Below are 26689 nucleotides of genomic sequence, written 5' to 3' on the forward strand. Positions count from 1 at the left end.
TACAATCACCCAAACTATACATATTGTACTTCATAACTCTTGCCTTCATAATTTACAAAGAAAATGCTTACATTTCCGTACACAAGGGCTATTTAGGGGTCAATACGTTGGAAGTACGAGCTTAGCACTAGTTCCTTAAGGTAGCACAATGGATGAGTCTTTTATAGAGCCAATTTACAATAGTTTCACATTCTTTTGAAGCTGTTGCAGGTTGAAACATAAGCTGGACTTGATCCTGAAAATAATACATGAGAGGCCTACTAAACTAACACATATCTACGCTCATAGATGAACCCATAAATATGCATAATAGACATAAATAATATATAATATACATACACCGCCTATAATAAGTATTCACCCCCTATATTGTTTTCCAGTTATATTGCTTTTATAAATGGAAGCATGGTCAATATACAAAAAATATACAAAACAAAGAATTTACAACAAAAACAACCATTTAATGTCAAGGTGAAAACAGATTTATACAGTAATGTTAATTAATTAAAAATATATAATGTAGAATAAGGGATTACATAAGTATTAACCCCCTTCAAGTCCATAATTGGTATATGCACCTTTGGCCTTAATCACAGCACTGAGTCTGTGTGGGTAGGTCTCAATCGGGCTTTCTTACAGCTCTTTTCACAAATTCTCTATTGGATTGAGGTCTGGGCTTTGACTCAGCCACTCCAGAACCTTCACCTTGTTGTCTTTACACCATTTCTGTGTAGCTTTTGCCCTATGCTTTGGGTCATTGTCTTGCTGGAAAATAAATCTTCTCCCAAGTCGTAGTTCTCTTGTAGACTGAATCAGGTTATCCTCCAGCATTTCCCTATATTTTGCTGCATTCATTGTAGGCTACCCTCTACCTTTGCAAGCCTTCCAGGGCCTCCTACCAAGAAGCATCCCTACAGCATGGTGCTGCCACCACCGTGCTTCACAGTGTGGATGGTGCGTTTGTGGTTATGTGCAGTGTTTGATGTCCACCAAACATTGTGTCTAGTCTGATGGCCAAAAAGCTCCATTTTGGTCTCATCAGAGCAAAAAACCTTCTTCCAGTTGACCTTGGAGTCTCCCACATGTCTTTGGGTGAACTCTGGCTGAGATTTAATGAGCTATCTTCAACAGTGGCTTTCTCTTTACCACTCTCCCATAAAGCTTTGACTGGTGAAGAACCTGGGCAACAGTTGTGTATGCAGTCTTTCAATAACCTTTTCACATAGTTGCTTAGAGTGTTCTTTTGTCTTCACGGAGTAATTGTAGCCAGGAAAACTGATTAACCATTGATTGGACCTCCAGACACAGGTGTCTTTATACTACAATCATTTGAGACACATTCACTGCACGCAGGTGATCTCAGTCTTACTAATTGTGAGACTACTAGCACCAATTGGCTGGTCCTCTGTTGAATCAGGTCAGTTTATTTAGAGGGGGTGAATACTTATGCAATCACTTATTGTACATTATATATTTTTAATTAATTCACATTACTTTGTAGAAATCTTTTTCACTTTGACATTAAAGTTTCTTTTGTAATTTTTTTGTTTTGTACATTATTTATATGTTGACCATAATTCCATTTATAAAAGCAATAAAATGGGAAAACAATTAGGGGGTGAATACTTTTTATAGGCACTGTAAATATGAAAGAAGGTTTATTACATAATGGATGTATGCGTTTTCTTGAATATAAGCCTATTTGCATTTGACTGTGTTGGTTTAGTGGTGCAGGTGCAGAGCAGTTAAATAAATGTTTAATCATGCTGTTCATCAAATAACAGGAGAAAAGTTTACTCTTTGATTATCTCAGAGGAAACAACTTTCTGGGCACAATCAATAAAACATTTTCTTATATGTATTTTTATATTGTCACAATGACGAGTAGATCTTCTTTAAGCCATTTGCTGTGCGCTCTAATGGGAGATTTGTTCCTGAGACATCATGTGTGAGTCACATGGGGCCGTCATGCCTGCTGCTGAGCCTTTGATTATTCACAAACTAAAATTCCTGCAACGCTGAACAGAGCACTGCTGGACAAATATTTGGTGCTGTAGCATCAGTCAGCATCCACTTTATTGTTCATGATTACATTCCTAACAATATTGGAATATAAAGATATCAAGTTAGTGGTCCATAAAAATATGTTTGCATCATAATTTCACATTAGCATTTGTAGAATTGTTCAGCTTTGATACAGTTGGTACACTTGAAAATGCAATCCAAGCCAATATAAATGAGTAAACAAGATGACGATCGTCTTAAAAGACTCCAAGCAGTTGCAAGGCGACACATATGGACAGAATGATGACACCGAAGTATCCAATGTAGCCGTAGGCACCATTCATCCTCTTTGCTGGATCTAGAACAAAACATAAAACAGGACAAACTTTCAGCAAAGGAGAATTATATGAAACCACAATGAATACGATGGATATAATACAATAAAATCATTGATTTTTTTTTTTTTCAAAAGGGAATGTTTTGGTCTGATTTTGAAATTCTGAGCAGGTTATACTATACAGATAACACATTAAATGAAATTCGTTACTTGCTCTAAAACCACTTCAGCTAAACAATTCCCATAATTTAGTCATTACCTTGAGCTCATATCCTATCTTCTGTAAATTATTCACCAAAAAAGGGTGAGGAGCAATAAAAGTGCTGGGGCAGTCACTAAACTGTCACCTCTTTGGCAACTGGACTGCAGCCTTTACTATTAAAGTGACAAAATTATATTTTGCATTATCCTTATTTTGTGCAATTGTGAAATGATTTATTGAGAGTCTGACAAGACTGTTGGGATCAAAATACACTGGTTGGTACTGCAGTAATTTTGTGACCTACCAAAATACTGGCAGTGCAGTGATAGATAAGAAGGTGGATGACTTATGACCTTAAATCAGTGATCATTACAAAAACATCTGACTCAGCACAACTTATCATACTTGGTGTGTTATTCCTTAAGGGCCCTTACACTTTGACACATATACTATTATATTATAATCAACATTAGGTGGTCTCTATATAAAAAGGTAAATGTTTCTTCAATTTTTCATAGAGAGATAAAAAAGAGTGGAATAGCTGAATTAAGGTGTTTTTGCTCTCCATTAAGTGCTTCCCAATTACATTTTATAATGTCATTCTTACCTCCTGTGTAGTAGCCCCAGGCATAGGACAACCTGCTGGTAACCCAAATAGCCCCCAGCACAGATGCTGATAACTGGGATCATGAACAAAAACAGAAAGAATTATACAATAGCTGAGAAACACGGTTTGATAAAAAATATGCTGAATCACTGTGACACTGTCTTTTTGAGCATGACTGTTATTTGCAGGATCTATGGCAAAGATCATCAGGATTGCTTGCCCCACCCACACATCAGACATTATGTGTGGTAAAGGTCTCTAAACCCAACGTGTACGGTGAAAGGATATAGACAAAGCACACAAACTAGTTCCTGGCTGTATATGAATAAGTGTGCACAAATGATACATACCGGGTAGACGAGAGCTGCAATGGTCTGGAAAACAAGCCACTGAGGGTACACCTCGAGGGTGTTCTGATGTGCTCTCTGGATACAGTTGAATACCTGATCCTTGTCACTGTACATATTGGGATACTGCAGAGTGAAGGAGAGTTCAAATATAGGTTGAATTAGCCAGAGACACTGAATGAAAATGCATTCTGAACAGCAATGAGCGTCCAGTATTAACTTTACTCAATCAAACGTCTTATCCAATATTTCCACTCATTTCAACGGACGTTACCTGAACATTGTACTTCTTCCTGGCACCCCCAACCTTGACTGCTAAGTACCCCAGCATCACCCAGCTGTATAGGTAGGTAAATATGACATATCCAAAGTTGGACGGCAGCACAGTCAGAATATCCATCTCTGCTCGATCGTTTGCAGGTTACAAAAGGACGGCGTGCAGACGACACGGCAGGCAACTTTATAGCCAAGTGAAAAGGGAGGAAGCAAGGTAAACAGATTGGGCGTTACATAAAATATCGCGAGATTGCGTGCCTGGCGAGGTTATATTTAAAGGGCAACACCACCAACTTCAGTCCACATGCTGTTTTCAATTCCCCCCTCTTAACCCCTCAATAAGAGTAGACTCATCATCAACATCATTTGTTTTGTTCCTTATCTCACTCTTGTCACGTGACCGTGTCTAGTCACACTTAAATACAGCACTCGTTTTAAAGGGAGACAATATAACCTCTAATTTAAGAAACATCCATGAAATTTGGCATGTGTATGTGTTTTTGTTGCATGCACTCAGACACCAAGGTGGAGCTTGATTTTACAAAATATGCATTTAGAACAGATACTGCTTTCCATATTCTACCATATTTTCACTATTTTTTGGCGTAGTGGATCCAAACACTTAGTTTTCTGCTGGTTTGCCAGTTGGACTTAACGAATGATTCTTTTGAACATTTTAGACAGAATCAGAACGAGTTGATGTTGAATCGGCTTTCTTTAGTCCCAAATCCAGGTTCACACATTATAAGTTAATGGCACATGTGGCAATGTCACTTTGGAGAATCGTGGAAGTTTAAATAAAAGTAATATTTTTCGCCCGACCGAATCGACTCCTCTCATTTGTACCAAACAGAGCCGTCCGGACAGTGAGTCGTTCAAAAGAATCAAATCGTTCAGTGGAACACGTGACTGAGACGTCACATTGGAACACGTGACTGAAACGTCCCAGAGGCTACTCAAAACTGGTTCGTCCACCATTTACGGACTCGCTTGTGACGACGGTTGAACGCGCTACCTCGAGGAAGAAACTCTTTCGGTATCGTAAATATTATACTTCAAACCAACAAATTTCAGAGTTTTGAGTTATATTTCTAAATCATCATCTCGAATAACGTTTGTCGACCAGACTTTCTACATCGTTTTCACCGACGTTATCAGGACAAAGGTTTCAAGCTACAATCGAGCTGGTAAGAAATTCACAGGCCGCAACTATAACTTTGTTTGTCAGTCTATTGTAACATGTAGCTAAACGACTGCTTGTTTTAATCGTTCTTTGTTAAAACTGATGCATTGTTCATGTAACCGTTATAGTTATGTAAACATTGTTTATAAACATAAGCGAAGGAATTAGATGGGAAGTCTTTACCGTGCTACCAGGCGTTAGCTCAAGCTAGATAAGCTATCATTAGCTTGCGTCATCGTGGAAATTTCCAGCCTTCTCCTGCCAGCTGTTGCAATGACGTTGCTTTGCTCGCTAGGGGCAGCACTGAAAAACCTGTTATGCAACAGGCTTACACACAGCCACAAACAATGGCTGATATCATCAAGGCACTTCAAAAAGCATCTATGACGCACTTAATTGCTACTATGACTGCAAGGGGTCCGCTAGTTAAAGGTATACTGACAACTGTATAAAGTTATATTCTGAAGGACTTTTGTTTGTCTCATTTCAGCTTTTAGCAGAAAACAAGACAATGGCCAAGGTGAAGGATTCACACTCTGAAATGGCCCAAGCTCGCCAGAGTGATGGCATCAATGTGATCTTTGATCAGAAGAGCCCTTCATCATCTCGCTCCCGTTCCAGAAGCCCCGGTGGCAGCAGCCGCTCCTCTGGTTCTGGTCGCCACAGAGGACGTGGCAGCTACAGGGGACGTTATAGGTCTTCATCATCTTCCCGCAGCAGGTCCTCCTCTCACTCCAGGTCCCGCTCTCACCCCCGATGCCACAGACGGTCCTCCCGCTGTCGCTGTGACAACCATCCCAGAAATGGCAGAGCCCACTCTCGCTCCTTCAGCCGCTCACCCTCGCCAGACAGGTACTCGCGTCACAGTCAGTACAGGTCATCTTCCAGGTCTTCCAGTCATCAGACCAGGCACAGGAGAGATGTGAGCCGTTTAAGATGCAGGTCGTCTCGATCCCCATCCAGAGCCTACAGGAGCCACTCGAAGTCCAGAGCCTCAACACACCCCGTCAGTTTAAGTTCAGATGGTAAGTTGATTGGATAAAATAAGGGAATAATATTTACTGTATTTGTATATTGCCTAGGGAGGCAGACTTTGAAGTTGACAGAAATGTTGAACTGCAAATGTTAAATCTTCTCTCAAATCTTGGTTGTGTTCCCCAGATAAAAGGGAATTCGTCAAAGCTTCGAAGGTCAAGGCTGTGAAGATCCTAGGAACAGAGAAGCTGGAACTCCTGGAGAGTGTGAAACCAATTCTGTCAGAGCAGTCAATGGAGTCCAAACAGGTGTCACCAGAGCCAGAGACATGGGTGAGACATGATCCCGATGAAAAGACTCCATCAAAGGTGGGTGTTTGGGAGTGACTGTCAGCTTCACACTGAACACATTGCACACCAAAGATAAGGCTTTGTCAGGAATTCAAAATATAGGCCTAGAAATATACATTCTTCTATCTTGGACTAGATGTGAAGACGAGGCAAGAGGCATTTTAGGGATGGCTAAAAGATTTTCCATACCACCTTTTATATTTACCTTTTTATATTTTCAACACATGGGAAATGGACTTTCACATCTTTTGCTGTACAGGAAGAATTATTGTTTTTTATAACAGTTGATCCGAACTGTCACACCATTTTATCAAAGTTTCAACAAATACACAGTATATTAAGCACAGTGCAATGTCTGTTATTATGCCTGAGGTCTGTGTTGTGTTCAATCTCCTGTCTTGTGTTAACCTTTGGACCCCTGAGGGAACACACATACTCTCTGTATTTATTCCTGTCTTCATAGATAACATGACAGTGGTCTTCTTCACTCATCGGCACCTGGGATTAAAGGGCTGTCATGTGACTTGGGTGACGACAATATGTGTATGCGTTGAAGTTTAATTGATGACTCTTGTAATATTGACAATGTTTAGTTTATCAACCAGAGTTTTGCAAGTAAACACACACATATGTAGATGAATTGCATTTAGACATGATACACAAGGTTCATACAGATGCTAATATCACACATAATGATCAAGCAAATCAGATATTATATTGCAGTGACTCCACTTCATATAGACTTACAGAATTTTTACATGACAATTGTATTTATGCTTGCAGTTGAAATGGGTCGTTGTTATTTAGCAGAGTCTGCCACTCGCTGATGGAGGGCAGGCGTGTGGACTGCGTTGTAGTGACTATTCCTGTCAAGAGAGCTAAAAACAGACGAAGAACTCCTCTCCTTTTGCCAAAGATAAGTTGGTACACGGGCGGTGTGCTGAGGGGCTGGGAAACCTACGTCACCATCATTCTGCCACTTTAGACAGAGAAGACATCCTTTTTACTTTCTTTTGTTGGCTTTATTTTTGTTTTATTCTCTTTCAAGGTCTGTTCTTGAAGCACTCATGTAAGGGAGCCTAGCCTTTGACAATTGTATGTGGGGGGGAGGGGGGACGCTGCAGTTTGTTGAAGCTAATACTTTAATAATTACTTGTGCAATAGAAGTACTCTATATACTTTTTATATGTGTATATATATCAGTATTAGCAATGGAAGCTATAAACCATCTATATGAACTTCACAAACTGTCAAAGCTCACCTTTAACAAAAGTGTTATGAACATCTCTAACTGTCTGATTTTCTTGTCTTTTTGAAACAGAGCGATGAGGTGGAGCCTGATGATATGCCTAGCCCAAAGATGTCCCCAACAAGAAAAATAATCTCTTTCAGCATTAATGTAAGTGACTTGAATTTAATATTTTTTTTCCCTTAAACACTGCTTTACATTAACCTGAACATATATTGATGTGCTCTAACAGCTGTGTCTTCTCTCCTAATCTTGTCCTATCAGAATTCTGTGGCCAAACCAACGGTAGCTGCTCCATCTTCTGCTAAGGTAACACCAAGAGTGGACATCTATGAAAGCAGGAAGCCCTATGGCCACTGGGTTCCAGTCAGAGCAGGCCATAACTCACGCAAACGCACACTCGCCATATTATAGTGTGTGGCAGAATACATGGACACTGTAAATACTGTAAATAGCTTGTACATATCACATTCTTTCTTTTCATGGCCGACGTTTTCTTTCAGATGTTAAAGAATTAAGTGACACGAAAGTGGAGAATTCGTTCAGGTGGGATTATTTTTTTCCCTTTTGTGTGGTGCTGTTCATTGGTCCAATAAAGATATTTATTTAATAAAAAGTGATTGTTTCCGTTTGTTTTTGTAGCTAGTCTGGTAAATCACTGATATGCACTCGGTGACTCAATGTTGGGCCTTGAAAAGGTGTTCAGGGAAAAGCTTTGGTTGGAAGTTAATCAAATTAGAAGGTTTCAGAGCTTCCAATACCGACTACAATCATACATGTAGAGAAAGTTTTGACTTGTTGAACAATATCAAGGTAAATTATTCCTACAGGAATTCCCTTCTAGTACTTTCTAGTCAGTTTCTAGCGCAACCTAATGACGTATTCATGCAAGGGTACACAAACAATTGAGGATAAATACACAACTCTGCAACTGAATGCTTGGGAAATGTTAACTCCATACTCATTACTGAAGTAAAAAGTTTATAGTGGTGTATGCTAGTGTCAACCAAAATCTCACCTTTTGTGATGCAATATCTTTATTTTGAAAAGAGAAATCTAAAAATATCGATTGGAATAGCCTGGTGACGAGTAAGTAGCCACAGCAGTGAGTACATCTACAATTGGGTAACAATTACTGCACTGTAAAAGATACTTTTCTGTTTTAAGGGTTATGTTATAACTTACATTCCCTATGTCTGACCCGTGAGGCTCAGAGTTTAAATCTATAATAAACATGTATACAAAAGCGATGGGGGGGAAAAAGCACCTTTTTAATGTTAAAAGTAGGCTGTCAGTTTGATTTTGGAGATGCCCTCAGCCTGGCTTAAAACTTCGTAATCAAATCAGAGGGCTTTGCTGTTTACCAACAGACATAACCAATGTATGGGCAAATTAGCCTACTAGCAAAATGATCGAAAGCCTGCCAATTGAATAGGTCTGTAGTACAGGATAGCCTTTTCTGGGATATTGCATCTGACAAGTACATGACTGAATAAGTCAACATGAAAATGATTACAAGTCATGCAAGTTCTCATAATGACCACAAGGTGCCAGTATTACATGACTTAATGTCTGTACATGGGTAATATTTCTTTTGGGAGATTTTTACGACAGGTTGGCTGGTTTCGGACCTCTTAATCACCTCCAATGTCTGCTTGGTGACTTGGTGACAAAAAAGTAAATTCACTTAGATAATCAGGCTAGTTGATGAAGTTGTTCCAAAAGTAGATATAATGCTGCTGTATTAGTTCAGAAGTGTTTTCAAGAACATACTTAAAACCATTCCACAGTAGAGCCACACTGTTCGTTATGATTTCTAGTTCTCTTGACATCAGCCATTTCATGAAGGACATTTTGACATCGAATAGCAGAGAAAGAACTGGTGTAAAATGGAAAAAATAGAAATGGCTGAATTTCATTTAGCTTCAAAGTGGATAACTGTTCTTATTGAGACACCTGAATGGAACAGAGCCACGTAAATGTTTTTATTACCACCCAGGCTTTTCCCACAATGAGAAGTCAAAGTGTCTTCTATGTAAAACACCTGTAATATTGTATCAGTCATTATCTTGGAATCACAGCCACACAAACAACTCTTTATTGCCAATTGAACTCAGATGATCACCAACCATCTATCACCATCGGCTGTCTGCTTACACAGGATTTAAACATGCCCCTTCTTGAGTATCTTGATGTATCCTGCCGTTGTGGCGGCTGTGCTTCTTTCCCTAGAGCTGTTGTGTTTTTATCTTCCCGGGCTCTTGGCATATGTTAAGACTACTGTTGAATTCTTGCCAGAAGGTAACTTCTATTCGGTGAGATAACTATCTATTGAGGTGATAAATTTCAGTCAGCCCTGAAGACTTTTCAGGCTGATATTAAGATGTATGTTGCAAACTGTTGTAGTAAAAAAGGTAACATCACAGCTCCGAACATGTCTGACTGGCAGACTGCATGTCTCCGGCTGTAAACTGACCTGTAATCCTGATTAATTACCCTGATAGAAGATAAAACATTAAAATACCTAACCCGGTGAGGTTAGATCAGGAGAGATACTGCACCAGGGAGAAGGTACTGTTCACTTGATACTAATATGCAGTTACAAAGCATAGACGACAGGCAGGTTTATCTTGTGGAGCCATCGCATACACGTTAATTCTTATGAGATTTTTAAAGAGTTGTCACCAATTACTCACTTTTAGGCTCCTTGTTTCTATGGAAAAACTTGATTATTGACATTCATTGTTATTTATCCAGTAATTTTCTTCTTGACTTGGCTTAAATTAAACCTATTTTGCTTCACAGGGAACCCTTTAACTGGCAGTTGGCCTTGAAAGAATCAAAGGTGTCAGATTTGAAACAGTGGATTTATGCCGTGTTATTCCCAGTCACTAACCTCGAGCTGATCAGATAAGACTACAAAAATATCACAATCATAAACCAGAGCACTTAATCCACCCGGAGTCAGCTATCAAAGACCTCCCCTACCCTTCATCAGCGAGACATAAACAACTCGTCTTCGCACATTATCTGTTGAGTACTTCCCCTTAAATTTAGTCAGCGTGGTCCACCAGTACAACAATTATAGTAATAAACTTTGATTCAATTCAATGCTGGTCAGCCTTTGCCTACACAAAACAATGCCCTGTTGAGGGAACAACACCCCTATGTTGACACAAGCAGGAGTTCAGTAAAAGGAGACTTGCATGAGAACCCATTTTCAAATCTTCTGCAGTCACAAGGCTCTCCTGCTTGTGTTGCAGCCCTGGGGCTAATTGGTTATACTGAGATGCCGGTGATAATAATAAATAAATTCAATTGCTCAATTGTTGGGCCTTATCTCTTGTGTGCACCTACACTAAAACATTCTTTTGGCTGGCATCTCCTCCTAGACATGCCCCGAGGTTTGATGGTAGTTAATGGTGGCTCATTCTCACGCTCACAACGCCTTCGTCATGAGACCACACGCATTAAACCAACAGAGAAACCAACAAGCGTGCAAGATAACTGGATAATTGTAAGTGGTTTATTTAAAAATAAAGAATAAGAAGAATCATAACAGTGTTGTTTTAACTTCTAATACTGTACAAAGAACTCCACACATTACATATTTTACAGAAAATTTAATTATCTTTCAAACCTCAGCATGATATAAAAGAAAAACAAAAAAAAAAAACACCGCCTTTTTAATACAGAGCCCATTTCAGTATTTCAACACTCTTGGTATGCAGCAAGTCCTGAGAAGAAAAAGATGCATCCAAGACTCCTCAATGAAGACAAAAAGCTAGAACAGCGAACATGTCCGCTGAGGTGACTGGACCCACTAGACTGCTGTGCCTCTCTCCAAGTTTTGTTTGATCTCTGCTGTGTATTTTCCGTAGAAACGCTCCGCCTTCTTGTTGAACTTGGCGTTCCTCTCGTTAATGTAGTCAATGTCTGCGTCGTCATTGTAGGCCCTGCGTCGGCTGTACTTGGCACGCTTCTCGATCCTGACAATTGCAAATAAAAAAGCAGCTTAGGGAGGATTTCATAAACCAGTATGGCCTCTATCCATGGCATATCCAATAGCAATAATTGGCTACAGGCAATAATTTGGGATGGGGGGGGGGGTGCGTTTAAATTTGGCAAGGAGTGGCGATGGAAAACCTAACACAGACATACATACTCAGAGGAAAATACTGTCAATTTGTGAGCTCCCAGTCTTTGATTCACTGTCTTCAAAGCATTGTTGTGCGTCATACCCTGGCAGCTGAATCCTTGTCTAATGCCCCACAGTTGCATCTCTAACACAAGTCTTAGACTGTTTTAAATATAGAACAGCTCAGAGAAAGACCAGGGGAGTCACAGGTGCGAGGGACATCTGCAGCATAGACAAAAACTTACTGAAAAACTTCACTCTTTGAAGGAGGGGTCTTTTAAATGTACCGGAAACTAAAGGTACCGTTTGATCCCCGTTTTGTCTTTATAATGGCCTCTTTTGTGGCGTTCATAAAGCTTTGCTAACCATTTATCCAGACCCACTCACCACAAGTACAGTATGGGCCATTTATCTGACATATGGTCATTGGCATAGTCTGCCATTGTTTGACCAGGACGCTGAGAAATATTCTGCTTAAAAGATAATCCACAGACTTTGTTGTGAGTCGTATCATGTCGGATTTTCTTTCTACCGAAATACAACCAGAAACCATATCACCGCACAGAAGGACATGTGCATTTCCTCATGGATCTAATCATGTGCAGTGACACGGTTGGTGGGTGTAGTTCGGAAGATAGACAATAGTTCCTCCATTAAACTGCTCACAACAAGGTCTGTGGATCATCTTCACTAACCAGGTCATGATTTCTAAAAAGAGATATTGCTTTCAACTTTTTCAAATGTACTTCTGTCTACCACTATATTTGAGACAAACATTTAGACTGACAGAGCGTGGATGAACTGACATTTGGTCAGATCATACTGGTTCACACAAAACTCCCTCCACTTCAAATTGGCAAACAAGGTCACAAACTCATCCATAAATAATTTAAGTCTGAGATAGTCATATAACCAAACCTATTCGCACACTACGTTTCTGGTGGCTAGTGCTGATAAAAACATTTGCCTGAGCCCACTGTCTTTCTGAGAAACATGGAAAAGTTTTGGTTTTCGAATTGCATAAGCAAATCATATTTTGGCATGGTTGACTCAACAATGCTGAGCTCACTGCTGCTTTTTTTTAGATAACGGGGGTGGAAAATCTACTAAAGGGACATTTTATGTACGACTAATCGCCTGCCTTGAGTACAGTTCATTATTGTATCAAAGTTTTCCATCATTAGTGTTTAGCTGGTTAGTCTGGTAAAATGATTCTTGTTACTTCTTAAATGGCAACAGCCACAGAGAGCGGATTCAAAGAAAAGTCCTTTGGTACTAAGGTTTATCTTAGTGGTGCCCAGTGAGTCAGGCTGAGAGCAAGATGAATCAGTGGACAGTCAAGAGAGGGTATGGCATTGTTCTTCTCCTGCATGTTTGTGAGTGTGACTTACTGTTTCTCAACATCTTCCACCATGCGGTCAATGCCCTCCTTTGTAGGGACATGGGTACCGTGTATCAGGCTATTGGATGTGGGGTGGAAGTCCTCACCGCTGTGAAGCACCAGCAAAGGAATTAGAAATGCATAACCACAGATAACGAGCATTTCAACATGCTTATACTGATTTTTCTATTCCACCATTGTGATTATGGTTCTCCTAATGAGAGAAGATTTGGTTTCAGGGCATAATGTGCTGGTGCATCCTTCACGGTTCTGCATGCGTCAGCCTTTAAGGATGAAAAACCTGCAGGCAGTGAACTTTTTGTCTGCCTTAGCATGCAGGCACTATAAAATCTTCGATTTATTCCAGGAGTTGGCAGTTATATGTCAACACTAACCCCAGGGCTAGTGACAAGGTTACAAGTTATCATATAGAAAATGCTTTGTGCACATGTGATGGCTGAATTCTATGATGATTATGCCAAACAAATTGTTACTATTTATTTTACTTGACTAAAACTGTCACAGTTACGCTCTTAACAGCAGAGACACCCTGATGTATAATGGCTCTGTAAGTGGGAATGCACAAAGACATTTCTTCCTATGCTGAGCTGTCTGTCTGAACAGTACAGTACTGTCACAGCAAAGAAAGATGGGAGAGCAGCGTTACTCACCATTCTTCCCTCTGCTTCTCATAGCTCTCCATGTCTGGTCTGATTTGCTTGGTGAGCCTTTGGTACTGTCGCAGTTGGGCCTCTGCATAACCTGCAGTCCATTGTGTGAGACAGAGAATTTTTTTTGACTGAGTTATAATTACCGGAACAAACACCAAGCAGGCACGAGGCTCAGCAGCACAACCTGCGGCTGGTTAAGAGGGGGATGAAGAGGCAACTCTCCTTCTCCTTTCCTCTCTTGAAGCCCCTCTGGTGATAATTTTCTCCCCAGAGGTTTTAATTCAGAAGAGGTTTTGATGCAACAGATGGCAGCCATATTTAGGAGACACAGCAAGTCTTTTGTCGGTAGATCAAATTGGGATGATTAATATCCCAATGGGTCCTTACATGCAACCAGCTCTATACAATGTTGCTGCTGTTGTATATATGTATATAATATGTTATATATATATACACACACACACACACATATATATATACACATATATATATATACATACATATACATATATACACACACACACACACACATATATATATACACATATATATATATATACATACATATACATATATACACACACACACACACACACACACACACACATATATATATAAAAACGGGGGTATAACACAAAAACTAACAGTGTATTTTCAATGTTGGTATGTGTCTTTTTAAACATAGACAAAGTACAGTGCATTCAGACCCCTTCACTTCTTTTTATGTTGCAGCCTTATGCTAAAATCGTTTAAATTAATTTTTTCCCCTTCATCAATCTACACTCAATACACCATAATGACAAAGTGGAAACAGAACTTTTCAATTTTTAGCAAATTCATTAAAAAGGAAAAACTGAAATATTACATTGACATAAGTATTCAGACCCTTTGCTATGACACAAATTTAGCTCAGGTGCCTCCCATTTCTCATGAGTCCACCTGTGGTAAATTCAATTGATTGGACGTGATTTGGAAAGGCACACGCCGGTCTATATAAGGTCTCACAGCTGACAATGCATATCAGAGCAAAAACCAAGCCATGAGGTTGCAGGAACTGCCTGCAGAGCTCAGAGACAGGATTCTGTCAAGGCACAGAAAGCTACAAAAAAAAAAAGCTGCTGCATTGAAGGTCCCAAGAGCACAGTGGCCTCCATTATTTCATAAATGGACGATGTTTGGAACAAGAAGGACTCTTCCCAGAGCTGGCTGCCTAGCCAAACTGAGCAGATGGGGGAGAAGGGCCTTGGTAAGAGAGGTGACCAAGAACCTGAAGGTTACTCTGGCTGAGATCCTGTGTTGAGATGGGAGACACTTCCAGAAGGACAACCATCACTGCAAAACTTAGACGCTCTGGGCTTTATGGCAGAGTGGCCAGACAGAAGCCTCTCCTCAGTGATAGATACATGAACGCCTCTGTTCTGTTTGGCCTCAATTCTAAGCATCATGTCTGGAGGAAACCAAGCACCGCTCATCACCTGCCCAATACCATCCCAACGCTGAAGCATGGTGGTGGCAGCATCATGCTTTGGAGGTGTTTTTCAGCAGCAGGGACTGGGAGACTAGTCAGGGTTGAGGGAAAGCTGAATAGAGCGAAGTACAGAGCTATCCTTAGTAAAAACCTGGTCCATAGCACTCAGGACCTCGGACTGGGCCGAAGGTTCACCTTCCAACACGACAATGACCCTAAGCACACAGCCAAGACAATGCAGGAGTGGCTTAGGGACAACTCTGTGAATGCCCTGGAGTGGCCCACACAGAACCCTGACTTGAATCCAATCGAACATCTCTGGAGAGACCACCCACCGACAGTCCCCATCCAACCTGACAGAGCTTGAGAGGATTCTGCAGAGAAGAATGGCAGAAAATCCCCAAATCCAGGTGTGCAAAGCTTATCGCATCATACCCAATACGACTCGATGCTGTAATCGCTGTCAAAGGTGCTTCAATGAAGTATTGAGTAAAGGGGTCTGAATACTTATGTCAGTGTGATATTTCAGTTTTCCCTTTTAAATGATTTGAGCATAAGCCTACAACATAAAAAAAAAGTGAAAAAAGTGAAGGGGTCTGAATACTTTCTGAATGCACTGTAACATCCATTCTGTTAATATACAAACTCAAGTACTCCACAACATCATATGACATACTCCAAGTTCACATTTGCCAAAGATGCAAACACTGATAAACGTGGCTGTCTGTGACAATTTTTCCAAAAATCTATTTCTGCTGCTCCCTACATAAACACAGACAATGGAGTTTCTGAGTATCTTCACCCTGGAAGGAGTTTTCCAAAAGTTAAGTTTTCAGTGACCTAAAGCATTGTTTAAGTGTGTATGAAAGACCAAAGTAAAATTTTAAGAAATACAGGGTTAAGAGTGGCCAGGGCCTTAGACAGGTTCTTCTGAGACCAATACCTGATTAAATTATTATATATTTTGAAGATAAATAAAATTAAAAAACATTGACCAGCCCAACTTGATTGATACATTATTTACCATTTAAATATAAACCAAGTGCAACCAAAGGGTACACTGCAACATTCTATGTCCGTCTGTCACCAACCTGCGAATCCTGTGTCTGGATTCTTCTTCTTCTTCTTCCTCTCCCAGCGCTCTGCATCGTCAGCAGTGATTTCCAACAGTTTCACTCTGTCATAGTCCTCCCCTTTGTCAGCACAAGCCTAAAAGCCAAATGTTTGTTTTTTAGTAAACACAAAGCAGACCTCAATGCATCAGACTCTTTCATTTGATATTTCATGAGTAAACTTTCCCTGGGTTGAGTTTGTGGGAATATTCAAAATTCAATGGTGGCTTTTTTTAGGTTCTCTGGGAGCACCCACTGAATCATTATCATCATTCTCTTAAAAGGGAGCACTAACATCATGTCTAGGCTGCATATAGGTATCAGACAGCCACAGATATAAGGAAATTACACAGTGCAGGAGGAGTCAAACAAATCCCAGCCAAATGGAGGTTGATGCACTGTGAAGTAGTGTCGTGATCCTTTAGCCATGAACAAAACTAAACTTAGGACAAAGTGTTAACTAAATACTTCACGCAGTGAATCAATAAACTAGCACAACACTTTTCTTTAGTGAGTGCAGTTGTACTTAAAACAACTATTTCTCCTAAGTGCCCATAATCTTGAGCAAACTTCACCTATCCTTTAATTAATCTAATTATCATAATATAATCCATTAATTTTATGGCATTTCAGCTTCGAGTACAAGTATGTCAATTTGGGACACAAATTATATTAGAGACAAATATGACAAGACGACTGAACCTACAGACGTGCTAGTTTATGATACGGAAACGCTGTCTGATCTCTGCTTCAAGTAACCTGTTGTCGCAATCATGACGTCAGACAAACTGCTGCACCCGTGTAGAGACACCCAGTACAGACTACAGAACCAGGACAACTCTTTTGCAATTTTGAAGACATGGTCTGCAAGGGTTCAGAGAGGAGGGAACAAGTCTACTACATCTTAGCTTTCCCGACCCTCAGGTGTGCATAAACTGCAGGTTAGTAACTTCTTTTTGAAATACAAATGTGAATGTATTCGTTTATCTGATCCGTACTGGCCATGAAAAGCAGTTTTTTATCAGTTTAAAAAACAAAAACTTGGGCATCCTTAGGATCTGATCGGTGACATGTTATCATCATGCTGAATATGCACAGCACTATAGAGTTCATGAATATTATACTTAATTACCTTTTTCTTCTCATCTTCAGCGAGCTCCCACTCCAGCCTGGCTTTCTTAGCCTCCCAGTTGGCAGGGAGTTTCAGTCTCTTGTCCTCCTCCACAACCTCCTGGTGATTGAGTTTGCGTGCTTCATTCTGCAGTAGAAAACAGCACATGTTGACATGCTGCAACTGGATGCGAGTGGGTCTATCAGAAATCCAGGTCCAAACACCTTATTACTTAGACCAGACGGTGTATGTGGACATGATGCTGAACTGCTGCTTGTGTTAAAGGGTGTTTTTCACAGCTGTGTCCACCTTAACACCACGACACAGACACACGTCTTAGGAATAACAGTAGAAAACAGTATTTTCTCTCTATAACGTAAATGTGAAACAGCTCACCCGTTTGAAATGTAACTCTCGAAACTTGCGCAGTCTCGACTCTCTCTTTTGGGACGCTGGCGTTTCAGTTGGCTCCTCTTCGGTGGCTGTAACAGACTCCTGAAAATAACGTCAGTGAACGTTACCGCCATGAAGTAGGATTTAAGTATAACACAGACAAGAAAGTCGACTGTATCTGCCAGACAGCAAAGGGAAGGAAACAGATGTCCCGAGCTAACATAGCAATATCTAACGTCGGTTAGCTTAGCACAACAACACGAGCTTGTAAACAACAAGCAGCAGACAGAAACACATTCTCCGCCGGCAAAATGAAAACATCGCTTTCATGGCATCAAATTAACAGACTGTGATCTGCCACAACACCGACTAGATTGGGTCATTTGACATTAAATTCAAGAAAGTACTAACCTCACTACAGGACGCCATTGCTGTGCTAACGTTACGAGAAGGAAGAAGACAGGAAGTGTGACGTTCAGACCGGATATGACGAAGAAAACGTAAACGTTTAAATTTCATTATTTTTTATATGAAAAAACAAACAAAACATCAATGTGAATTTGTGACGTCTGTTCTTGAAAGATACATATTATTATTATTATTATTATTATTATTATTAGATTTTTTCTAATCTTGAATACTATTCCTTTCTTTATATTTCAGAAATACAGTGGCACTGACATAACTATTTGCATCAGTAAAAGTAACACCATTTGAATTATGTGAGCTGTATTCTTCCATATGAAAGATGTATACATAAAGACAAAGCTAAGGATTTTGGTATTCTAATATTTGCAGCGGATATTTTGTTAACAATTACAAATCACAACACAAATACATTTAATCTCCAATTATTTACTTTCCTCCATCATATATAATAAGTTGAGCTTCTGACCTTTATTTTTCATTTTTGTATGACTGTGTGCATAGTTCAGAGCTGCCATTTTATGTCTTACTCTCATTAAGAAAGTGCAGGAGAAGACAGAAGTGAAACCACATGAAAAGGGCCATAATGACAAGGAAGCTACATACACAAAATATTTGAAGATGATTAAAAAATAAAATAAAATCCTCTCTCAAAGAGCTGGAGGTTTTCCCTTGTTGAACAGATGCTATTGTACTGTTGCTTAGAGTGTCTTTCGTGAAGTTTAATGTCATCAGAGTCCATTTATTTTATACCACGTCAAACCTGTTATATAACCACAGAAATGAATAATTATCTCCAATAATGTTGCATCAGTTGTGTGCACTAGATCTTTTTTATCATGGCACCGTGGCAAAATAAATTGCAAGGCAACTTCTGTTTTACAGTAATGTCTTTGTGTATAATTTTAAACCAGGCCATCTCACAGCCTTTTGAAGTTTAAATTCATCGAAAAATACTGCTAGACTAATGGAAATTGGCATGACGTGCACAGACAGTAATTATGAATATGACTGGAGGTAAAACAGTGAGAGGCATGAAAGGTCAAGCATAAAGTCATCAGTGTGCCACACAGAGAGTCTGTTTAGACTCCACTACACTCAACTGTTATGGCCTTTCCTGCTGCAGCAAAATGAAATCTCATTCGTATTATCAGTGCATCTTATTTTTGACGATAAAAACATAAGCATCAATCAGGGCTTTGGAGCATAACCTAGGACCTGCAAATATGGTTCTACAATCTGATCAGAAGACGAAAGTAAACACTTTCAAGAGCCATTTAAGCATGTTTGACTTGCCAAAATGGATGTGCTCCCTGTTTGATTGCATTATACTAATAGAGCTCTTTCGGAGGATGTAATTAAGTGGAGTTTATAGTCTTAGATTAAAGCATCCTCTAGATCACAGGCAATGTTAATGGAGTGATGCATTTTTGCTGGAAACCAGATGGGAGCACATCACAACAGAACAAAACATCATAAGCTACAGTAATGGGCTGGGCTCTACTACCGCCATGCAAAATAGAAAACATCTTCATAATAAATGACTCTCAAAATGAGTAAGACAGAGACACAGGAAAGTAACTTGAAAAAAGAGAATGAAACTAACTCGCATTTCCTCTGTATTTCATTCAGATTTAATGGCAGAGTTTCAGACACAGTTTCAGAGTTGTGTATATGACTTTTAATTTCCCAGACATCAGTACAAAACGAGCGTGAGAGTTTACAATGTGTCTTATGGGTGTGTTTCTTCAATCGCTGTTAATCTCTTTGTTAAAGTCACCCACACATCCTTTACAGCTCTCAAGTATTCTCATGTGTTAACTCCCCTCAGGGTGCTTTCACTCACTGCCCTGGAAGCACTGACATGTTTTGTTTGCACAGAGAGCTGGATAGCAAGAACTTATGTAGGAACAACTGCACCTTCATGTTTAATGTTAATGTCCTGTATAAACACAAGGTATAGCGGCTTAGCAACAGTTTTTCAAATAAAGAAAAAACTGCACAGAACAAACATTAGTTGATATAAATCAGTCAAGAGAGTACAGAAACATCAGGATCAACAGTAAAGTATGTGTGAACATTATTGTTAATTTAGGTACATATTGTAACAAAAATCTAGATTTGGTTAAAAGGTAACAGGAGTGCAATGAGGACCAGTGGACTGCTTTTCAAAACCTGGTGCCTACATGACCCACAATGCAACTTTGTGGAGCAAGACTGCATATGTGAAAAAGTAGTATAAAGTCTTTTGTGGCTCCAAAGGAAGCTGTGTGTAATCTGATGTTAATAATTGCCTCCAGTGATGTCACTCAGTGGCTAAGTTGCATTGTGGGTCATGTAGGCACCAGGTTTTCAAAAGCAGTCTGCTGGTCCTCATTGCACTCCTATAACACTGGTGGACTCATTGTGGACAGAAAACAAGTGATCAAAACTGAAACAGCAGAACCAGAGATATCACATTTATTATTCCACACATTGTTCTTTATTTTTTAAATCTGGCGCCTACATTACCCCCCAATGCAACTTAGCCACTGAGTGACATCACTGGAGGCAATTTATCAGATTACAACCAGCTTCCTCTGGAGCCACAAAAGACTTTTTACTACTTTTTCACATATGCAGTCTTGCTCCCCAAAACCTGTAAACACATTTTAATGTGTAAAATTGGTGGCGTTACCCTCTAAGTCTTTTTGTTCATTCTTGTGCTTCATTAGTTATCATAGAGATTGGTTCAATCTAAGTTTGACATCCAAACTGGCTTTCTGATCTATACACGCTGTCATTGCCTTTTTAACAATACTGAACTTTAGTGCAGTACGATGTGGATCTCCCATGTGGTGGGGCCACCCAAAAATGCTGAACAGCCACTCCTCAATATTAACTTTTCCAGTCAGGCAAATCAGGCCTGAAATAGAGTAACATTATATCTGCAAATAAATTGCACTTTAGGGGTACATGTATTAATACAGGGCAGAACCCATTGTACTTCATGACCTTGTCCCGGACATGATATTAGTTCAGTTTGCTACACGCTGTGAATGAGATACTATGTTGTTTGTACACAGAGAGATACATTTAACTGCCGTTGTTATCTTGATCTTAATAAGAGTTCCTCCAGATAGCGCATGGGGGGCAGGGCCTCTTGCTGCGCAAGCAGCTGCTTCACATCTGGAACTTAATATAAACATCATGGCCAATAAAATCATTCCATTTCCTTAATTACTATTCCTGTCATTTCCGCACTAAATGAAAAGTTATTAATTCAGGGCCAACACAAACATGCTTCTCCAATATGAGGAGCTGCTCCTGAAGCGTCGCCACCCTGACTACAGGCCGCTGTCACTGGACTGGAACCACAAGCTTCTGCCTCGCTCTGCCAGTGTGTGTGTGTGTGTGTGTGTGTGTGTGTGTGTGTGTGTGTGTGTGACTGTATTCACGTGTGTGTGTGTATGTATAGGAACAGAGGCCAAGGCACTGCAGACATGAATGGAACACAAGATGGCGTCTTCTTTTCCATCTCATCCAAATGTTCCTGCTGGTGCCAGTGTAATCATGACAGACACAACCCGTCCCGTGTCATCTCTCTGCTTCCTCCTCCCCTCCTCACTCCTGCTCTTGTTCTCTTCTCTGTGTACAACACATGCTCTGCCACCTTTATCTCCACCACATTTGTACAACACTTCCAATCCATTCATTCACTGCCTTATTTTTTAAATGCCTCTCAATGCTATCTACTCCACATTGTAGCAGGCTCATTAACATAAAAAATAGGGTGATGATAAAACTCACATGCTCGGCGGGCATCAGTCTGTAATTTTCCAGCTATACATGTTCTGGGAGAGAAATTACAATCTTTCACAAGGTCATATGTTATCAAGCAATTTTTCAGCTGAAACATTCCTCACAGAGCGTCATTATCAGTCGTCTGTCTTCAAAATGCCTCCCATTGATTTCAAAGCAGCTGCTGCTGGTGTTAAACATATCCAAAGGGCATCGATGAATAGAGTGAATATAGAGCCTTTCGGACAGTAAACATCTCACACCAAAAGCATCTTTGTGTCAGCACAAACGTCAGTGTATATATGTCTTTGCAGAGCTTGACTGACTGAATTACCATCCTCCCCGGTAGGCCAAATAATTATCATATAAGTCATGGCTTGTATGATTTGACACGGTGCTATGATTCCAACTGAAGCCGTTCACAGGCCAAGAGAGGAAGAGGATTTGGTGAGCAACACATATACTTACACAAAAGCTGCATGCATGCACTCAAATACCACCAGTTTTGTAGTCAATGCTTTTGCTCCACCACACACAATTAAAGTCCCAATTAAAGGCCATTATGGGTTTTCCACTCGCTGCAACCACAGGGAGAGCAGCTCCACGGGCCGTACATTGCGGGCACACAGATGTCTCCTGTGTTGTCATCCAAAGGAACTCAGACTGATCCACAAACTTTATGATCATAATTACTGATCAAAATTAAAGTGCAACAACAACATAAACTCAGAGGACGCGATAAAAAAGAAGTTTGAGTGATTCCGGCAAAAGGGGCCGAGTGGGACTATCAGAGGTAAGTGTTTGTGAGATGTGCATCTTGAGGAGAAAAGCGTACTGAAGTGATGATAAGCAGTGACTGAACCCACAACAGCCCATTAAACTCACATTTACCACAAGAGGGAGGCATTTCCCTGATATTTTACCAGAAGTGGCAGTCCTATTAAACCTAAGATGGAATATTAAATAAAAAAGGCCACATTTTCATGTTTGATTTCACTTATGCCATTGTGTCTCTGTTTACCACAGCGACAATCACCAATAGATTTGAGTTCTCACCACAGATGAAAGCACTGAGCTTCATATCTGCTGTGAAGCATCTATTCACCACCATACCCACATGCAAGTTCAACACAAGTGTATTCCCTTAAGCGGGGTCCAAAAGTGTCATGGGTTTCCGCTACTGAGTTCCCATCCTCTTACCCAGTGACCTTAATGAGAGAGTAAAGTTCTCACTTGGCTTAACAATACGCTGTTGTCGAGGGCTGCGATAAGAGGTGGCCAGTCAACAGCCTCTGGACATGCAGCTGTGTAGGCAAAAGGCCTCCCCCTATCTGTCCTCTGCCTCACACGCAAAATCAGCTGCCACATCAAGTAACCTCACAAAGACACACACACGTGTCAAAATGCATGTGGGAGCACACAATCACGCACACACACACACAAAAAGTGAATCCCATTCCCACCCAATTTGGGGCTCTGAGAACTAACAATCTGTTTAGTGCAAAAACTGTAGTGGCTCCTTTCATCTCCAGTTCAAGGCGCCGATGATCTAATTCCAAATCTGATGATGAGCGAGCCAGTGCCAAATATCTAAAACAAGTGTCAACAACAACACACTGTGAACTGCAGAGTGATAAATGAGCCCTTTCTTCGTGGTCAGTAAGGTTTATTCTTTGAACTATTTAGGGCTTGAAGAGATCTTTTATATTCATGAACAAACTGATTTTGTGAGGCAGAAAATTTTAAATTTAGTCATTTTCAAGGTGCAGAGTTTTCTCCTGGGAATGAATGAATGAAAAGTAATACATTTATACAGTGTTGTAAATCATAGAATTGTTTTTTTATTTATATTTTTGACCACTAATGCAACCCTAACAGTCATAAATTGAGCTTCAAAGAAGAAGTTAGGGAAAGAATGGCTGTAACGTGCTCTGAAACATATATCTACAAATTCATGACAACTGGTTAAATCATGATGAAGATCATGTGATATCAAGACTAAACTGACCTTTTGTGAACATTTTGATAGATACACTGCAACACAGGTTCATAGATATGGTTTCATTTGATTTAGGAAACAAAGCAGGTGTTTCAGAAGCAGCTGTTATATGGTTAAAAAGTTAAAAGGCAGGCTGACATTCTGCAACTAAAAGCCAGCAAGCATTAATACATGAGCAACATTTGTGCAGTGCCGAACACCACGAACTACAAAATCATACAGAGGATCATTTTTTACACCGCTTAAACTTCATAAAATGAGACTCATTTATGATTATTAATGGAAGTGTAAAAGAAACAATATATCCAACAAGAATGTGGACTTGCACTGGCAGGTATTCTCCATCGAGGATTGTTCTCCACTACTGGAGGAGGCAGAAAAAGTCATGTCCAAAATTTGCTGAATGGTTAAAATTGCTGACGGACATGTCCTCTTTCAAAGGGACTAATAATAAGTAACAGGGGAATATTTCTGACATTTGAACTCATTCTGTAATTTATACAAAGAAGAAAATGTAATAGAAAGTATATATTTCTACTCTTTTGACTGTGAAAATGTGCTGCCACTGCTCTGTATTTTTGTCGTACTTATTTGCACTTAAAATGATTAATGTTTTGGCATTTTTGCCTTTATTTGACAGTCGACAGGGTAGAACTAGACAGAAAACATAAGTAAGGAGAAGGGGAGAAGGGAAAAAAAGGGTGATATTTCAGCTATGTGGTATGTGCCTTCACCATTAGACCACTGTGGCACCATGTTTGTACTTAATTAGTTTGTCTTGTTTTATGTCTTCAAGTTACTTTCAAGTGGTCAGATTTGTTCAATTTCTTTTCCTCTTGTCTGTTCCCCAGAAATTTACTGAGAACTATTGCATTATGTCTTCTTGGTTTTGTTGATTAAAAACATCTTGAATTAAAAAACATTTGGTGAACTTGACATGTTAATTACATGCCAATGACCGTCTTGACAGCACTGACCTGGAATGGAGTCCAAAATGGAGAAAGATATCATATTAGTTGGGTTGCAGAACCTGCAAGCATCCAGCATCAGCTTATTTACGCACAAAATAATTTTGCTGTGCCACTTTCGATGTTACCCATTACTCAGGCAGACACTTACTAAAGGCAGGCAGATGGTCAGGTACAGTCGGACAGAGCAGAACCAAACATTCAAAACTGAAGCGACAGCGACATCCTTGCAAATATTGGCTCTGCTTTCCTTTAAAAACAGAAGGACTGGTTGTTGATGAGGAGCTGTACGAAGGTGAGAGAGCTGAGGTGATGAATCAGACCTCGAGGCAGAAGAGGAAAGATAGGGGGACAGAGCCACGGCATGCAACCAAACCATGACAACCAAATACAATTAATGACAAAAGCAATTGCTGCTGAAAAACACTTTTTTTAAAGTGTAAAAATTTCCAGTGTGGTATTGGCACTATTTGGTCCGTCAAGTTATTACGTGCCTGTGGGTGACTCGCAGTCATTAAAACCAGACGCGCACGTGGGAGCATTGAACAGGACAGGGAAAACAATGACGGATATTCCAGAGTCAATGAACTGTCTCAGCCAGACAATCTGCAGTGATGGAGGGTTATGTGTGTGAATGAATGAGGTGTTTGCCCTAATGTGGGCTATAATCTGACCCTCTTGGGAGGATCAGGAGGCGTGCTGTGGAAAATAAATTCAGACTGGAGGTCCACTTTTAAATGTTGTACATGCAGGGGAAAACAGAAATTCTGTCGACGGAGAGCAAACAAAAACATAGGAATGTAGAAAAAGAGTAAAAAGGAATATATGCAGGAGTGGAGCAATGGAAAGGAAAGAAAAGGAGAGCATTGGGCTGAACAAGCTTGAGCCATGTGTAAACACAGTATATAGAAACCAGATATGGCCAATGCTAAAGGTAATATACAGAGAGAATGCGTTTAGCAGAGTCCATTAAAGCCAAAAGTCTCTGAGGGAACGCTTCTAGCCAGACATGGGACTCTGATGGACGTAGCCAAGACACTCTAACTCCAGGTTAGCCTCCCACTCTGAGTAATGGACCAGGGTGTTTTCAGACTCCCATGGCCCCTCGCGAGTCCCGCCGAGCCCCCATGATGAAGTTAGAGAGGCTGCAGGAGCGCTACAGCACAGAGAGCGAATGAGCCATGCCCGTCTCCTGTTGCTGTTGAATGTAATTTCGGATCGTATTGCAGCGGAAGCACAACTGACAGAGGAGGAATCTATCGAATTCAGCTCAGACATCACAATAATATTGAGTGTTGTTTATAAACACACATTCAGGATGCTTCGGGAGTATCACTCGTTTGAAAGCCCCCGGTGCTGAGCGTAGAGCTTCAGTGTCCTCTGAGCAAATCCTAACATAGGTGTTGAAATGGTGCCACTTGATGAGGCGGCTGTAAAACTGTCTACGGGGAGCTGTTTTGTAGGAATCCACCGGATTGACTTAACTGCTATGATCGCAGAAGGAGAAGCAGTCAGTGAGCTCCATTTTAAAAGCATTTATTCTATTTCTTCTTCAAGAGGAAGTTCGAGGTGAGCGGTTTTGTTTTTTAATGCACTCAGGAATTAAGGAGTCCATCTCAGCCATGGTGCAAACAGTGAATGAACTGCCTCAAAGCACCTGTGTTAGCTGCCTAATCAGCACACCTGGGCCAGGAGTCATGTGACCTTCACTT

General features: G+C 40.3%; 3 protein-coding genes across 3 annotated transcripts; 1 reads left to right on the forward strand and 2 right to left on the reverse strand.

Moving 5' to 3' along the window:
• Positions 1–2044: 2044 nt before the first annotated feature.
• mgst3b (microsomal glutathione S-transferase 3b) lies at positions 2045–4005 on the reverse strand. The gene is made up of 4 exons (XM_084380961.1): positions 3772–4005; positions 3501–3623; positions 3151–3223; positions 2045–2362 (listed from the first exon to the last, which is right to left on the reverse strand). The coding sequence occupies exons 1-4, from the start codon at positions 3895–3897 to the stop codon at positions 2262–2264; spliced, it is 423 nt and encodes a 140-aa protein (XP_084237087.1). The 5' UTR covers positions 3898–4005; the 3' UTR covers positions 2045–2261.
• A 726-nt stretch (positions 4006–4731) lies between these two features.
• rsrp1 (arginine/serine-rich protein 1) lies at positions 4732–8146 on the forward strand. Its single transcript, XM_084381694.1, has 5 exons — positions 4732–4960; positions 5447–5981; positions 6118–6299; positions 7603–7680; positions 7795–8146. The coding sequence occupies exons 2-5, from the start codon at positions 5468–5470 to the stop codon at positions 7942–7944; spliced, it is 924 nt and encodes a 307-aa protein (XP_084237820.1). The 5' UTR covers positions 4732–4960; positions 5447–5467; the 3' UTR covers positions 7945–8146.
• A 2896-nt stretch (positions 8147–11042) lies between these two features.
• On the reverse strand, positions 11043–18283 carry syf2 (SYF2 pre-mRNA-splicing factor). The gene is made up of 7 exons (XM_084381149.1): positions 18216–18283; positions 17808–17906; positions 17433–17558; positions 16280–16397; positions 13721–13811; positions 13060–13158; positions 11043–11519 (listed from the first exon to the last, which is right to left on the reverse strand). Exons 1-7 carry the CDS (start codon positions 18231–18233, stop codon positions 11354–11356), a joined length of 717 nt encoding a protein of 238 aa, XP_084237275.1. The 5' UTR covers positions 18234–18283; the 3' UTR covers positions 11043–11353.
• Positions 18284–26689: the final 8406 nt, after the last annotated feature.

Source organism: Pagrus pagrus, assembly GCF_965226575.1.
Source record: "Pagrus pagrus genome assembly, chromosome: 18".
Classification (NCBI taxonomy): domain Eukaryota; kingdom Metazoa; phylum Chordata; class Actinopteri; order Spariformes; family Sparidae; genus Pagrus; species Pagrus pagrus.